The sequence below is a fragment of the Patella vulgata genome, chromosome 4 (genome assembly GCF_932274485.2).
Source record: "Patella vulgata chromosome 4, xgPatVulg1.2, whole genome shotgun sequence".
In the NCBI taxonomy this organism is placed as follows: domain Eukaryota; kingdom Metazoa; phylum Mollusca; class Gastropoda; family Patellidae; genus Patella; species Patella vulgata.
The window spans coordinates 77,563,958-77,582,279 of record NC_065882.2 but is presented as its reverse complement, the minus strand read 5'-3'; the positions used below and the strand labels follow the sequence as shown (position 1 = coordinate 77,582,279).

The 18,322-nt window shown below is 34.7% G+C and overlaps 1 protein-coding gene across 3 annotated transcripts in view; it reads left to right on the top strand.

Annotated features, from left to right (window-relative positions):
* The first annotated feature begins 1,057 nt into the window (after nucleotides 1-1,057).
* The window catches only part of LOC126819431 (EF-hand calcium-binding domain-containing protein 14), a 34,205-nt gene continuing 16,940 nt past the window's right edge, over nucleotides 1,058-18,322 (top strand). For 2 of the 3 annotated variants that reach the window (XM_050547461.2, XM_050547459.2), the window contains exons 1-6: nucleotides 1,058-1,284; nucleotides 2,926-3,107; nucleotides 14,476-14,612; nucleotides 15,610-15,705; nucleotides 16,559-16,651; nucleotides 18,016-18,102. In XM_050547461.2, the coding sequence (XP_050403418.1) occupies nucleotides 1,163-1,284; nucleotides 2,926-3,107; nucleotides 14,476-14,612; nucleotides 15,610-15,705; nucleotides 16,559-16,651; nucleotides 18,016-18,102 (717 nt within the window). In that variant the 5' untranslated portion in view covers nucleotides 1,058-1,162. Of the gene's footprint in view, nucleotides 1,285-2,925; nucleotides 3,108-4,547; nucleotides 5,168-10,536; nucleotides 10,686-14,475; nucleotides 14,613-15,609; nucleotides 15,706-16,558; nucleotides 16,652-18,015; nucleotides 18,103-18,322 lie in introns of those variants that run through there. The other variant, XM_050547460.2, reaches the window with a different exon arrangement.

Below are 18,322 nucleotides of genomic sequence, written 5' to 3'. Positions count from 1 at the left end.
AAATAAAGCAGTTCAATGAATATTAACCTTTGAGCTGAAGTCGACATTTCCCACAGATTAAGGTTTGCCGAAAAGTTCCAGTCATAAATATGTTGACAGATAACTTGGTCCAGCAAGGTTATTAAAATTTGATTAAAAATAAAATTTAAAATACCGGTAGGCTATACCTGCTATAGGTTTGGCAACTCTTCTTTTTCACTATTTATGGCATGTGGTTATTAAAACCACAGAGAGAGAGAAATGGGGTTTAACGTGCACTCAACACAAACCAGGTCATTTCTGGACAGGCCCGTAGCCAGCATGCTGGCTGAAGAGGGGCAGTGAAGGTTTTAGAGGGGGCACAGTCTACAGTAGGTATTTTAGTGCTACGGTCGGCAACTTTTTTTTCGGGAGGGCCTGTTTCGGGACTGACATGGTTCAATTTTATTTCAACAATTCACTTGTGCGTTAGGGTCTTTAGCAGTGTGGGGGGGGGGGCGGAGAAATCCCACGAGTTTGGACATGCGACCCTATATATCCTTGTCAAGTACAACTGAGCAATCAAAACCAAGCCAGTTAGCTCAGTGACCGACTTTATGATACAGCGCACACGTGCTAACCATTCGGTCATCCATCAAACAGTAGTATAATCCAACTCCCCAAAACCACTACGAAAAAACAGTAATATTTATCGACTAAGCCCAAGGGGTTTTAAAATTGTGAGCCGATGATTTCCGAAATTAAAATAGAAAACTTTATAATGAATTTAATGTTTTATTTTCACATAAATTACTTTCAACGTTATCCTTTGAATGCGATTTATGTTGATTGTCGTTCTTGATTTGGCGCTGCAATCGTTTATTTGGAGAACTCTGTTAAAACCGAATTCTAAATATAATAAAAAGCATATTACAATAAAAGTCGACTAAGACTTATTGTAATAATTGCGACAAACTCGTTTATAGTGAACGGAAATGACAAAAATTATATTCATATTTCTCGTTTATGAATTCTAAAAAACAGAATTCAAAAATTAAATAAATGATCCCAAGAAATAGACGTCACAACGAAAACTTCTTCAGCGAAGAAATCATGTGTTAAAAGTTCGTCTCATAATAAAAATGTGAAAATCGATAATTAACGGTACACAACTTAGTTTAAAGTGATTGTTTATATAGTGACAATGAAGCCGAAAAACGGAAGAACAACTAATCAAGATTATGTAAACTTATTGTACTCGGAATCTGACAGCGATCCCCCAGACCTGAAACTTCCGCCACTAAACAAATCGAAAAAATCAAGAAAGTAAGGAATTTTTCACGCTTTTTAATATTTTTATTGAATAACGGTAGGCCTATATTATTATAGTAATAATATTTATTTTAAAAGCAACTAAATTTAAATGTCATAAATAAACTATTGTTGCCTAGAAAAAGGCAAATAAACTTTCTGAAGATGTATAGTTGACGTATTGATTTACCGTAAACACACTTCCAGTTCTAATCCAATTGAGATAATTTGGTAATACATATAGGCTACTTTTATTTATTATATCTATATTGTCTACTGTGTATCTGTATTTAGATTTGATTGTAAAATTTATTCTAGGGAAAATATTTAAGTAAATTGTGAGATTCCAGGATCCAGACAAACATTATTTTAAAATCAAGATATAAAACAATGTTGTTGTTTTTTTTATCTTACTACACTAAAAATCAGATGATCTACATTATCAAATACTTTGGGGTGTCACTCAAAAGAAAATGTTGCCGATTTGGTTAAATAATAATAATAATAGGCCTAGTCTGCCAGAGAATTTTCCTATTGCAAAATTATAAACTTACACTACTTACAGTTCTTTTCATTAATATATTATATAGATTGTTGGGTACAAGCAAAACTCTACAGAAATTTAAGCATATAAAACTTTTTAGAGTACCAGGTACTCACAATATAGTCGTTGTTGTCAGTCACATTTCTCACTATTAATCAATAAGCTGATCTGGTAACTTGTTTACTATGTTAAACCATTCACATTCCATAAAGGAGGGGGTGCAGTAGCCAGGTGGTCTAATGTGTGTGCATTTGATCAGAGGTCTGTCATGGAGTCAAGTGGCATTGTCTGATCCTTGGCTTGTGCATGGCAAGAAGTAGGGTCCTCCCTAAAGATCTCTACGCACTAATAAATTTAAAAATTACCATATTACGTTAGTCTCAAAACTATTGAACCCCAATTCTCTAACTGTCACATCAATCAAATGAAATATGTAAGCTTATATTAAAAGCTCTCTTTCAAATACATGTAACAACCATAGGAAAAGTTTTCAGTTGAACACTCAACCCATACGTGTTAGCTTTATTTACAGATACACAATTTGAAACAACATTTACTAAACATACATTGTGCAAGAGCTAAATCTGCCTATTGCAGGTCTTTCTTTAGGCCTGAAATGTTATCTAAATTATTAATTAGACTTTTTAAAATTAACTTATCCAGACCATAATCAACTCTCGATGGCATCGCTAGCCTGCGATATTTACTGGATTATGATCCCATTTGCTGCTCGACTTTCATAATTTAATCATGAAATGGATGATCGAGACTGTTTTTTTATCGTACAGACTTTAGTAATGATGATCGAGGCTAGGCCGAAATTTCAATCGCTTAATTCTCGGTTCATAGTGGATCAATTTGACTGAAATTTTCAGCAAATTGCCTTTACATTATCTAGTTTTTAACTATTATAGTGAGAACTACCAGCTCTTTATCTTATCACCAGTATCTTAACTTTGAAAAAGTAAATTAATAAAGACATTCTGTGGTCATTAAATTCATGTAGAGTTTATTTTATTATAAAATTGTAGGCTCTTAATTAAATTTAAATGATTGGTTGTCCAAAAGATTGTTGACTGCAATTTGTAAATAATGTTTTGTTATTTTTATAGGAAGAGCAGAGGTCTGCCATTTAAAACTCCATCAGATGAAATCATCGTTTCTCATTGTTCTGTTGGGACATTTTTAAAAATAGTAGTAGTATTATTTCTGTTGGCTTCTGTTTCTGTACTTGGTGTTTTGTCTGTCTGGCTAATGAGACAAGTGACAGAATTGAAAAATCACTTGGATTTGGGTAAGACATAACATTGTATATATTTTGGTATAAATTAGAACATAATACTCCACTCTAAAGGAAATAGGCTACCCTTAAATTATATGAAAACCTATGAGATGTTCCTTGTTAAATGCACCATTAAATATAGTTACTTTAGTAACAAGATTTTTATCGGCTCTGCCCTCTATCCGTTCCTGCCTGGCCCTATATATACTCATCTAATATGAAAATAAGGCTTGGATTATTATAAATTTGTGTCGGATGTGGCAAGAAATGATCCCCTTTGGCGAATAAAGAAGAATCACGGTGGTAAATAGCCAGTAAAAAGAATTCTAAAATAGCCTTAGAACCGAGGTGGAGGAAAGCCTTATTTTCATATTAGATGTGTATAGGGCCAGGCAGTAACGGATAGAGGGTAGGGCCAATAAGAATCTGTTACTCAAGTAACTACATGTACATTAAATACTGCATTGAATTATCAGAGAATTAACTGCACAGCCTAAAGTACATGTATGTAGGCCTACAGTTCGGTTGGTGTAAATAAATTAATTCCCTAGAAATTAGAAAAAAACTTACTGCACTCCAGATCATATTAAAACAGGGTGTTATGAATTACTAGGACTGAGGAGATCATTTTACACCATGTAATGACAAGATTCTGTTTTCTGTCCCTGTGTGAGGAACTTGATCAGCATGGCAGTGAAGTCACCTACCTTTTCTGTCCTTCTACATGAATCTGGGGCATGTTCTCTACATATTTTGCATTGCTTGTCTCCGATAACTTACAGTTAGAAAATATACTGTTTTTCAAAACGGACATTTCAAATTGTTAGGGAGTGTAAACAGAAAGAAATTATGTCAATGGGTTTATTGCCTGAATGGAATCATTAATTAAACTTTGAATAATTATTAGAATAAATTCATTGTTTCAATTTTAATAATATCACTGGCCAACGCTCGATGATTCAATAAAATTGGAAAATGGACATTTTTAATCCTGAGTAGACTGGAACAAAATGATAATTTTTACTTAGCACTTTGGAGAGCTTTGTCTGTTGAAAAAATACACTCGGAATACATGTATGTGACTGAATCAGCCATCCCCCATTGATGAGTTATACCTGTTTTAACTTTCAATTTAGAAGTTCTACAAATGATTTAGTTGTTTTCAAGAATTTTAGAGCTCTAGTGAAAATTTCTTACTTTCAATAGGCCCCATATGCTTGGATTTTGAAGATTACGTGTATGATTCTGAAATGAAATGGGGTTTAACATCCTTCTGTTCTGCTCTGACTGGGCTAATGTAGAGAGGATATGTATGATTCTAGTTCATTATGAAATGATAATGATAATATTCCAAATTAAGTACATATTTTATTCTCACTGTGAGAGTCAAAATGCCTCTTTAATTGGCTATATCCAGTTTAATTTAGCTGTTGGCTCGATGAAAACTTCAAATGATTTTATTATATTGGAGTAAAACAAGAAAAAAGATCGACTATAAGAAGGTTTACGGTAAGAAGTTTGCCGGTGCTCCAAGGGAGGGAACTCCAATTTATCACCTGTCAAAATCATAAAATCAGACAATTTATTTGAGTCAGCACATTCCGGTGTCGTTTCCATCAAGTGTTATTATTCTGTGTACAAGTAACACGAAGACTGATGATTTTTCACTAATTACCGAGTCGATCGATAACGTGTTCGAATGGATTACTTACTTCGATCGATTTTTTAGCCGCTCGCGTCATCGTTTTGCCACTTCCGGTTCTGTGATATGACGGAATTTGGTCGTCTTCTTGGGATGTTTTAGAGGATATCTTATCCGGTCTTCTTCACTCTTTTGATGCCGAAGAGTAATTTGTAAAAGTCATCAAGCTGGATCCGACAACTAAAGTCGATGTCGATTTTAAACCTGGTAAAAGGATGAAGAAACGGCGACAACTGGACGCCCTGGTTAGCAATGGCAAACTACCCAGACGAAAAAGTAAAAGTGGCCATGAACTTCTGAGATCAAATGATTCCGATTCCTCAGAAATTGAAGAATTTTCAAGCCCATTTGGAAAGAAAGGTGGTTGCAGGTAATAGCCTTTTATTGTTCATTTTAAAATATCTTTCTTAGATTCATTAACATATTTTTATTAAACATTATCTTGAATTATTGCTTGTGAGCCATGAGAAATACATGCAGGTTATTTCTGATTTTCTTCTTGTGATATTTCGTAATAGATGTACCTCATGTCTTTTAGAAATAAGGGATTATATAAATAAAGAACAGATAGTCTGATTTTCTAACCAAGAGACACATATTAACAATAGGCACATATTTTTATGATTGTTTATTTTGTCGTGTTTGTAGTGATAAATTTCTATCACCCTCAGTGATAAGTTGTGAAAAAAAAAATATCTAACTTGGAACAACATTAGGCTAAATACATGTATTATATCGGTCACTGACAATTTTTATGGGAAACAATCACTGGTTTTATTCTAAAAGCACAACGTTATTGTTATTTGAACTCTGTAAATGGCTTCATATATATTCAACTCAAGTTTACTAAATGTGTCATTGTGCTTGATAATGATAACGTCGTGCCTTTAGAATAAAACAGTGATTGTTTCCCATTAAAATTGTGTTCTGTTAATACATATATCATATCGGTCACTGGCAGAGATTGTTTGGACTTTAAGCCAGATCAGAAGAAACCACCACATAGAGCATTACCTCCCGACACATTAGTAACTTTGTAATTCGATGAGAAGATAAATGATCAATTATTTTACATGAATATTGTTATTTGCACATGTTTAAGACAACTGCAAATGGTAGTATTATAACCATATAGGTAGGCCTACATATAAACACTATTAAAGAACAATATACAGTATTAGTTTAAACAATATTTTATTCAATAAACTGAAATGGATTGAACAACAGGCAAAGGCCTATATAAGTTCTCTAGTATTAATACAGTATTAATACTATCATTAATCTTAACATGTATATAGTTATCAAATTTATAAAAAACATATTCAGCAACAGGCTACCCGTTAAGCATATTCAAAAGATGTCATGCTTCCATAGACATCGCTAGTAATGTGACATCACTGAATGCACTAAACGCAGGTCTGTTTCCAAGTGTTGTCATGGTGACAGGCTGTCAATATAAATGCACAATGCACAGACAGTGAATACTCATCTTTCACTGTTTTAATTTGTTTTGGGGTTTTTTTTTTAGCTTGTAAGATTTTTATTTCCTCCAAACATGCTTTGAACTTGGTTATTTGGGATTTGTTAATCCTGATGTCCGTTTTATCAGATGTGCCAATTGGATCTGACAAAAACCTGAGGTTCATTCACATAGGCATGCATGTTAATTAAAGAATATGTGACTGTTGGAAATTAAAGAAGAGTTTTAGAGTAGGCAAAATTTTACAGCTGGCACAATTCACCTCCTCCTGCATTGTACGTGAATCCATAGAAATAACACTAATAACACTATACATGTATGTCTCAAATGTCTCAATTGTTTTGATGAGACATTAAACATACATTATGCAAGAGCTAAACCTGCCTATTGCAGGTCTTTCTTTAGGCCTGAAATATTATCTAAATTATTAATCAGACATTAATTAACTTATCCAGACCATAATCAACTTATGATGCCATCGCTTACATAGCCTGCTATATTTAGCGGATTGGAATGCAATTTTTGAAAAAAAATTATTAAACGTAAGAATTGATAATCAAGACTTGGTTTTTTATCGTACCGACTTTAGTAATGATGATTGAGGTTAGCCTAAAATTCAAAAGCTAATATCTCGGTTCCGAGTGGAGAAATTGGACTGAACCTTTCAGCACATTCTATTTACCTTATCTATTTTTTTAAAATATTATAGCGAAAACTGTCAGCTCTTTATATAATCTCCCATAATACCCCATTAAGCTAACGTTAAACCCCATTTCATTTCATTTCATTAAACTCTATTTGAATCCGTTACCTATAAAGATTAATAGATTGATCAGAAATATATTAAGGAATATAAATTAATATAGTGGTACATGTACATATATCTTGTCAAATTAAATCTTTTGTTCTTTGGGTATTGAGTGGATGAATAGTCTAAGGCTTGTGCTTTACATCATAAGGCCTGTCCAACCTCATGGGTTTTATCCGAATCCTCTGATATCATCCCACTAGTAAACTGAAGCTCCCCCTCTCTCTCTCTCTCTCTCTCTCTCTTTCTCTGAGATCTCTCTCTCTTTTTAATGATCAGCAAAAAAGAAATCTCTTTTAAATATTATGACGCACTTCAGGTTGAGTTTCCTTAATCATGTTGAGAATTTTTTGCACTCATCAAGGTAATAGTAAATGTCACTACACCCTAATATTATTCATCAGGCTTTTACAATATAATACAGTAGTCATGCTGAAAATTAAAATGAAAGTTTTTTTTTTCTAAAAATAGAAAATAGAGAAGTAAAACGGAGTCCTCTCATTATTCATGTTTGTCATGTGAGTTTCTGCTTAATTGTTATGCCTGTCTACATTATTGTGGCTAAATGGTAGGAACTCAAGGCTAGCGAGTTCACTCCCGATGTTGACCAAGAAAATTCATTGGGATTTTCCGGCATGGTTTCCTCTTCTCAGTGGTGCAGGATGGAGGGCCTGAAAAGGACAGCTGTTTAGTCGTTCGAATGAGACAAATAAAAAACGAGGACCCGTGTAAGAAATGTCTCGGCTAATGCAGGGATCGAACATGCAGCCTCCAGGCTAGAGAGCTACATCTTACCCACCGTAGCTCCCCTTTGGCCCTGACAATGGGACTGACAAGTATAGTATATCTAGACATTTCTATGATGGGGAGGGCCGAATGATTAGCGTGTGCATGCTGTATCATAAGGTCTGTCATGGAGTCAACTGGCATGGTTGTACATGACAAGGAGTAAGATCGCCTGCCCAACCTTGTGGGTTTCTGCGGGTCCTCTGGTTTCCTCCCACTACTAAAGACCCCTACACACAAGAAAATTATTAAAATATAATTGAACCATGTGTTAGTCCCGAAATGACCTAGTTTGTGTGTGTGTCTCTCTCTCTCTCTCCCTCTCTCTCTCCCTCTCTCTCTTACTCTCTCTCTCTCTCTCTCTCATTTCTATGGTACAGTCATACAAAAAGAAACATTAAAGATTGATTGTTTTTTGTTCTCCATCTGACACAGAATAGCTAATTGAATTAAACATGTTATGTTGTTGTAGTTGTTAACTTCTAACAGATTGAATTATTGATTAGGTTTTTTTTAATGATAAATCACAATACTTTTGAGGTTATTTTTATTATATTATTTATTAAGAATTATTGATCTCATGTGGACACTAATACAACCAGCCTACACTTTCTGAATAATAACCACTAGCACATCATATACATGTACAACGGTTTTATAATGAAAATAATTTTATTCAGTTGGTACCCTGCTAGCACCATACATGGTTAATATCCCCTTGTGTTCTCTTCCATGGTGTGTGCTCCCAATCAATGTCATTGAGTGGCTGGTTACATTTCATTTCTTTTCTACGCTTTCGTAACCATGTGGGTTTTCTCTGGGTCCTCCAGTTTTCTCCCACTGCTAAAGGTAGGGTGACCCACCATAAATAAATATCTCCATATATCTCGACAATTACACCACAATATTTATATATATGCCAAGCCTCAAATCAGTTTCACACAATTATAGTCACTAAATAAACGATCATGTTGTACTTAATAAGCTATGACCATTAATCACGTATAAATAATAGACTGAAAACTGGTTCCAAGAGTCGTCCATAACATCCAGACACTTTTGAGTAAAAGATAGGTTACGTGCCCTTGTTTTGAAATTAGTCTTGCTTAACCAGTCTATAGACCATTCTACGCCTGATTGACAGGTCGGGATAATCAAGACTACTTTTTTACGAAACATAACAGAAAGCTAGAACAAGAAATTGAATTTAGAAATAAGCACGTTAGGTAGCTCAACAATCGTTTAAGAAGCTTGTAAAAGTAAAATGAAACTACTACTAGTATCATGTTCCTGTCTAACCCGAGTGATTCAGAGATATTATTTGTACTAAACCAAAAGATGCCGCTCTTAACGGTACAGTTAATGATAAAGTGATTTAAAAAATGAAACGAACGTAATTTCTAAATCTGCTGTAATAACCAAGAAGCTTAATTTTACTGCTATTCAAAATCGTCAACAATAAATTTTTACGGCTGTAATAGTTGATAGATTTGTAGAGAATTGCACGTGCCATGGCTATTTATAGTATCATACTGTCAGAAAGTTGGTCTCGGCACGGCGAATGTGCACGCTTCAGTGGTAGATGTGCACGCTTCAGTGGTAGTCTCGAACTATCAGCGGTGGACTGTATTTCTGTGAGTACATGGGTCACCCTACTAAAGGCTCCTATTTTCTCATTGTGCTTTGAGCATGCGTTTGGATGGATTTGGCGCTTTACAAATGTACATTATTATTATTTATTATTATGATCAAGCAAATTATTGAAATTAGATAGTACCATATGTTAGTCCCAAAATGACTTGATATATGATTGAACTTGTTTTATTTTTTTAAAGAATTCATTCCAGCAATTAGGTTTGTTATCGAAACTGAATAAATCAAGAGGGATCTTTTTCTCGAATGACAAGAAAATATTACCTAAATGTCATTCTGTCTATTCTGTGATACAGCCTGATAATGTCAAGCGTCAAATGTTTACACACCATCAAGAATATTCATGAAATATTACCATAGTCTACTTGTAGCACACAAAATCACAAGCTAGTATTATTTATAGTCTTTTCATTAACATAATTTATTTAAACATACATTATGCAAGAGTTAAATATATTCCTATTGCAGGTCTTTCTTTAGGACTGAAATTTTATGTAAATTATTAATTAGACATTAATTAACTTATCCAGACCATAATCAACTCTCGATATCATCGCTAGCCTGCGATGTTTACTGGATTTTAGCCATTTTTGCTATCATTGTTCGAAAATAGATAATGCAAAATGAATATATTGAAAAAGTTACTCTATTGCGAGTGAGGATATTAGCCTTTGAAGGTTTGACTGGTTGTTCGAAGCTAAGCCTCGCGTCTCCATTTTTAAATTAAATCAAAATATGGCTGAACGCACTAATCTGCTTAATATCGGAGATATCCGATGGCATCGAGAGTTGATTAAGGTCTTGTCATGTTAATCAATGTTTTATTAATAATTTAGATAACATTTCAGTGCTAAAAAAGACCTGCAATAGACTGATTTAACTCTTGCATAATATATGTTTAAATACCGTTTTTGGTTCAGTATCTACAAATAAGCGAAAATTAGTACATTTATCTGAAATAGAGATTAGAGAATATTAGATGAACTAATGATTGTATTATCTTCTATTTCAGATTTATCAGTTGTGGAACTTGTTCACCATGTCTGGTCCTGATTGCATTTATCACGTTAGTAGCGTGTATTGTAGCGTCAGCAGGACTGATATGGATGCATTTCGAATTAAAAAGAGATTTAGATAATCTTAGAGAAAGATTATTAACTGGTAAGTTCTTGAGTAACTCAGGTGTAATATTCTAACGATAAATTATAATTGTACACTGCTCCTTTCCTTATGTATAGAGGGTCTGACAAGGACAGCTGTCTAGTCTTTCGGATGGTATGAAAAAACGAGGTCCTGGGTTTACATTTGTGTGCATGTAAAAGATCTCTTGTCAGTTGGAATTTGATGTAAGAGTAGGCCATAGTGCCACTGCCCGGGCAAAATTTTCGTTATAGCACACTGTATGGCATTAGCCCAGTCGGAGTAGAACAGTGGGACATTCAACCCCATTCCATTTCATTTCATCATGTATAGTAAAGGTGGATGAGGACAGTGATTAAAAGAATTGTCCAAATCAGTTACATGTACCATGGACCTTATACATGTATACTAAAATATTTACACAATTTGAGATAGAAATAAGAAAACTATAACTTTTAACACAGTTTTAATTGATGAATACCGGTACCTACTTACAATACTTACATGTAGTTATTAATATGTAAATATTATGCCACCTACATACATGTAGTGTATATAATGTGAAACTTATTTTACCCTCATATAGAATAATATTTGTGTTTTATAGTTATTATCAGACTTTACTCCCATATACTACTCTAATAAAACAGTTGATGAATACACTTATATTATGCTGGTATTATGTGATGATTGTCAATTAATGGATTCATATAAAGAAATGCTTAGTCCTTTATGTTTAAAAAATTGTGCGGGAGCCATAAAAAGCTCCTGCCAATTTCAAAAATGAGAAAAATGCTCCCATAAAAATCTCTACTTGATTATATTGTAATAGTAATTCTACATTTTCTTGAATTAAGGAGGTCAAAATTGTATTTATGCTTTAGTCTTGTTTAATATTTGGTGAATATGGTAGCGTCAGAATTATTATCATGGAAACAGATAACTCGAAGGTATGCAGTTTAAAAATAAACAAAAACTGAAAGTAGTTGATTAATCTCAATATTTACGAGAGAGTGATTTAGCTAATTTGCAGGAGTCTTTAATGACTTCAGCGAAGGCAAGTTGAGTTGCCTAGAGAGGAAATGGAGCGAAAGCGCACCTTAAACTTGAAGGACTGAATACTGAAATCCTGTGAAAAGAGATAATTACATACCAGTATAATTTCAAACTTGAAATTATTGAATACATATTCTAGTTTGAATTCAATACTCTACATGCAGAAAACATTTATAAAGAGACATAGCAGCACGTGTCTGGCATAACACAAGGGAACAAAGATATCTTTCTGTTGAGAAGATCAATATTCTACATGTATTTTTACACAGCCTTCAAAATTCAATAGTAATTGTGATAGACTTGGAATATTTGTAAAGAAGATCATACAATGTTCAATATGGAATAATGACTAGATCAGTAGATGTATAGTTGATATTATGTATTATGATTGATGTATTTGTTTAATAAAGAAGAGCAGACATAGTCAATAAATAAAAATAAACCTATAAGGAACAATTTCAAATTGTTGGATTTTAAATCTATTCTTGTTTGCCCAAATAATTCTTTATAAGGCTTCTACAAATAAAATCTGTCCAACCTCGTGGGTTTTCTCCGGGTCCTTTGTTTTCCTCCCACTGTTGAAGACCACTAAATTTATGCAAGCGAATTATTGATCCCATTTCTCTCTCTCTCTCATACTAGGTGTGGTTCCCCCTTGTAAGTTGTTAAGGACAGAGGGCCTGACAAGAGACACTGAATAATCGTTAGGATGGGACAGAAAGTCGAGGTCTTGTGTTACACATTGGCATACACGTAAAAGATCCCTTGACAGTTGGAATTCGATATAAGAGTAGGCCGTCGGGCTGCTGTCTGGTCAAAATTTTCCTCATACATAGCACACTGTATGGTGTATGCGAGGCTTCATTAGCACAGTCGGAGCAGAACAGTAGGAAATTAAACTCCCATCTCATTTTATTTCCCTTCTTCATTAGCCCAGTAGGATGTAAAACCCCATTTCATTTCATTTGAAATTGAGTCACGATTCGATTTTACGCCATCACTAAAACCTTGTAAACACTACAGACAAGATTATATGTAAAGGAAAAAAGGAAAAATTTTAAATTTGCTCTATATCACATTTTTTGTCCCGATCAATAAAATCTTGAAAACATGTAGAGGTAAGAATTCTATGGCAAGTAACTCGATCAAAATTCAGATGTAATTCGATTTTAGTTTATTCAACTATCTTTTAGTATTTGCTGTTTGCTCACAAGTCTGTTTTTGAGTATATATATGAAGAGTCCAGGGGAAGAACGATCTAAGTCACATTTTTGTCTTTTCACATAAAAGGTAAAACAGACTTTTTGGACGAGAATGCTTGACCCGAACAGAACGAGTGGGTTTAATTACAACTTCAAAAGGATGTTTAATACGAATCATAATTACAAGTACAACAACTGACTTCCACTTTTCAGCCAAATTAAGGTCAAATAAAGGGTACGATGGACGTATTTGTCTGGGAGGCCATTTCAGAAGGGCCTTGGTTCGATGTTTTTACCTGAAATTGATTGTTGCACAGAAAGCTTATACAATTTGCTACCAGATGACGCCATTAACTGTGGTTCGTTGAAAAAGTGACTTGGATCGTTCTTCCCCCGGGGATCTTCATATATGTAATGTTACTATATGTGTTCAGATTACCCTTTTATTCTAAAGGGGGAGTGGATGGCCGATTGGTTAGCGTGTGCGTGCGGTATCATAAAGTCTGTCATTGAGTCAACTGGTGTGGTTTCGATTCCCCGGCTGTACGTGACCAGGAGTAGGGCCGTCTGTCCAATCTTGTGGGTTTTCTCCGGGTCCTCTGGTTTCCTCCCACTGCTAAAGACCCCTATGCGGAAGCGAATTATTGAAATAAAATTAAACCATATGTTAGTCCCGAAATGACCTAGTTTGTGTCGCGTGGAATTTAAACTCTCTCTCTCTCTCTCTCTCTCTCTGTTTTTTTTTTTTGTTTTTTTTTAAATGGACTATTAATAAATATCATATCAACCTCTTCTTGTGTTTGTCTTTTTTTTTATGTTTTTTGTATTAAAAATGTCTTGGCATTAACGTAACTATAACTTATCTACCTCCATGAGCTGTATAACAATCACAATATATGCATTTACTACATCAACCTTACTGTTGAAATAATGATTAGATATATGAATTGGATTGGATAATTATAATCACTCTGATCATGCTTAATCCTTTAGCACTCAGCCACCCTGTCAAGTAAATTGATCCTTGAAGTCTTAAGGATCAACTGTTTTGGTCCGTTCAGGAATGCACTGTTATTAATATATCACTTTTTTCTTATTTTCTACAAGAAACTGTGGGGGTGGGGGTGGCGAGGGGGATTGTCGAATGATTAGCGCGTGGGCATTGTATTACAAGGTCTGTCATTGAGTCAACTGGCGTGGTTTCAATTTCCCGGTTGTACATGACAAGGAGTAGGGTGGCCTGCAGCCCAACCTCATGGGTTTTCTCTGGGTCCTCCGGTTTCCTCCCACTTCTAAAGACCCCTACGCACAAGCGAATTATTGAAATAAAATTGAGCCACAAGTTAGTCCCAAAATGACCTAGTTTGTGTCGAATGGATGTTAAACCCCATCTCTCTGTCTCTTTTTATCTCGGAACTGAAGTAGTTAATATTTATATATATATACATGTACTAAGGGCTAAAGGTTTAATCATGAAATATTATTATTTTTATTGAGATTAATCTGTTAACCATCAGTGTATAAAGCCATGTATTTATGATTTTTTATTATAGTTGAGTCTCAGAATAAACAAGGTGGAGGTGATGTGGTCAAGTTACAGACAGATTTATCATCCATTAATAAATCACTAGAAACCTATAAATTACACAATACCAAACTACAGACCAATCTTACTAATCTTGATTCAAAGGTAAAGTTTATTAAAGGAGCTGAATTGTTTTTAATATTAAAATATGTTTTATTACGTCAATTATTGTGATAATTCATGGTGTTGGTTTATTGGATTTGTGTATTTAGGATTGGATTTATTTTTTTCCATTTGCTTTTGCCTTATGTTCGAGGCCTACCCGTGTAAACCTTGGACCACACTTAAACATACATTATGCAAGAGCTAAATCTGCCTATTGTAGGTCTTTCTTTAGGCCTGAAATTCTATATAAACTATTAATTAGACATTTATTAACATGAAACTATCTTAATCAACTCTCGATGGCATCTTATGTGTTGGATTTTCACTTCTCAACGCTCATTGATGATTAAATCCAAAAATGGATAATCGAGACTGTTGTTGTTATCGTACCGACTTTAATAATGATAATCAAGGTTAGGCCTAAAATTCATTTGCTAATATCTCGTTTCAAAATGGAGCAATTTGAATGAAATTTTCAGCATATTCCCTTTACATTATCTAGATTTAAACTATTATTATAGTGAGAACTGCCAGCTCTTTATCTAATCTCCCATAATGCCCCTTTAAAAAGATCCCTTGGTTGGAATTCAATGCAGAGTAAGCAGAAATGCCACTGTCTGGGCAAAATTCTCCTCCCTATTTTACTCTTAAAATGACTGATATATTGTTTTAATCCTGCATCACTGACAAGGGGAAACCACGCTGGAAAATCTGGATGAACTTTCTCGGCCAATGCAGGGATCGAACACCCGACCTCCAGGCTAGCGAGCCAGCGCCTTACCCACTTAGCCACCGTGATCCCCCGAAATGAAATAGGATCTGTGTTTTGATCAGATTAATTATTATACAGGATGGTATTGTAAAACTTGCTAGATCTTGGCAAGTCTCTTTTTGACTCGTACACTATCAGACAGTCTTTGCTTCTCTCATTTATCAATTGGGATAATCTTATTTATAGGTTTTACAAATAACACAAAATTGTTGAATTATTTTTCAGTACAAGACATTGATAGATACATCCAGTAATTTACAGAAAAGTTTAGAAAATATTAAAAATCTTGAAAAACTTTCAGAGATAGAAACTTTAACCAGGGTAAGTAATTATTATTATTTCGAATAAAACAAGAAACACCTTACCTCTCCAGTAGCATCTTTATGGACTAAATAAAAGTAATAATTATTCCCCTGGATTTCAAAATAAATGGAAGGTAGTCCATCTACCTTGTAGCAACCCCTCCTCCACCCCACTACTGTTGCAAGGCAATTTTTATTCGCCCAATTTCTTTTGGACACTAGAAGCTAAAGTTAATATCCTATTGACTTTTAATTAATACACAGTGTTTAAGGCCAGGAGATGAAGAAGTCTATTGATTTTCATCAATTTCCGATAATTACGGCCAGAGTTATGGCCCTTCATCACTTTGGAAAATCTTGTGGACACTCTAGATTCAAAAGTTGATATCCAATTAATTTTAAATTTATGCACAGTGTATAAGGTCATGAGACGAAGAAAAAAGCCTATTTATTTTCACCGATTTCCGATAATTACTGCAAGAGTTATGGCCCTTGATAACTTTGAAAAATCTTGTGGAAGCTCTAGAGGCTTAAGTTTATGTCTGACTTTAAATTTATACACAGTGTTTATGGTCATGAGACAACGAAGCGTATTATGTTTTGTTGCCTGGCAACCTATATTTGTTGACGTTTTGGGCTACATATTTCTGCTAGTTTTTGTTGAATATTCACAATTTTGATTCAGAAGGATCAGAAGGTAATCACCTACTTATACAGAAATGATGTCACAATCAATGAGGTCTTCTGGCCTCACCTAGAAAAAAAAAATTCCTTCATTGTATAAACGTCTCCAAATAACGAGAATAATATTGAAAATACACTCCTAAACCCCATTTTTCGAAATCATTGTTTTTTGGGGGTTTTTTTTTCAGACATTAGCTGCGTATGGAAGTGATTTTAAAAATTGGAAAAAAGATCTTACAGCCAAAACAGATGACATAATAAAAAGATTAACCAGTTTAGAGGTATGTCATTTAATCTACCCGTATTCTAAAACAGTCTTTTGTTGCTAGGGGATTTTATCTTGGGATTATTTTAGAATTCGCCTCTACAGTATCACTGAGATCCATACTGACCTGCACTATTCCAGGGATTATTGCAGGGCGGAGGGGCTGACAAGAACAGCTGTCTAGTCGTTCAGATGGGACGAAAAACCGAGGTCCTATGGGGAAATTTTGCTCGGGCAGCGGCACTATGGTCTACTCTTATATCAAATTCCAACTGCCAAGGGATTTTTTTACATGCATGCCAATGTATACATGTTACCTCGTTTTTTTTTTTTGTCCCATTCGGACGACTAGACGGCTGTCCTTGTCAGGCACTACTGACAAGGGGAAACTAAGTCGGAAAATCCAGATGAACTTTCTCGACCTCCAGGCTAGCGAACCAGCGTCTTACCCACTTAGCCACCGTGGCTCCCTTGTCTGTGAATGCTCCTCCGATTGATTTGAGACTGAGGCTGACCTTAAAAATATCTTTGTTTCACCAAACCCGACCCACAATCGAGGAGAAGGGTCGGTAGGTCGGGTTTTTTTTCAGATTTTTTTTTAAAGTCAGAGAAATCAATACAGAAAACTTATTAGCTGTATACTACAGATTCATTAATTTTGTTTAATGAATTTGGGGTCTGACGTAAAAAGTAACGAACTGAAAGTTTTTATTAAACTTATTAAACATTCGTCTTCTTTATTGGCAAACAAATCAATGACATCGGGATTTTTCGTGATGCCCGACTCGCACACGATTTGCCACGAACTTGAAGTGTGAAACTCCTTCAACACGTTTTTAACGATAGTGCGGGTTGTGCCTTCATTTTTCTCGAAAACGGATATTGAAAATATCGTCGTCATGTTTAAAACTACGCACCACAGACATAGAGGCAGAATCATTTCGTGGGAATGGACGTGTATTCGTCTGCAACCATTTTGTTGAGAAGCGACACCTATGACGCTTTCGTCTTGATCAACCAGTTTCAATAATGAATCAAACCATAGCCATAGTAAAGGGAAATAACTCTCATGATATATTTCAGGTTGACACACAAAATAAAATAAAAAGATCGTGGAAAAGTGCAATAAAATAATTTAAGTCGGGGGTGGTTTTAGTTAGTCGGTCGCGTTAGGCGAAACAAAGATATTTTTAAGGTCAGCCTGATACACAGTTCATGAGACAAGGAAGCTTAATGATTTGCAACTACATGTATCTCCGTTAGCAAAAGGATGAACTAGGAGTCAGTTAAATTTTAATTATTTCTGATAATTACTTGATTTCTGTACAATAATTTAGAACTAGATCTCTGATTAATGTAAAATATTGTTTGGTTATTTAGACAGCTAATAAAGGTGATATCAAGAAAAGTGAAAGTAGTATGACATCAAATCCAAGTTCTACACCAGAAATTGCACATTTACAACAGGTAATACACACTTTGATACCTTGGTATAATTGGTAAATTTATCCCTCTGGTTTTCTAAAGCGGGGTGGGGGTTGGGTGGCTGAATGGTTAAAGTGTGCGCGTTGCATCAGAAGGTTTCATTCTCCACTTGTACTGGTACAAGGAGTAGGGTTGACTGCCCAATATCATGGGTTTACTCCGGGCTCTCCGGTTTCCTCCCACTGCTAAAGACCCCTACGCA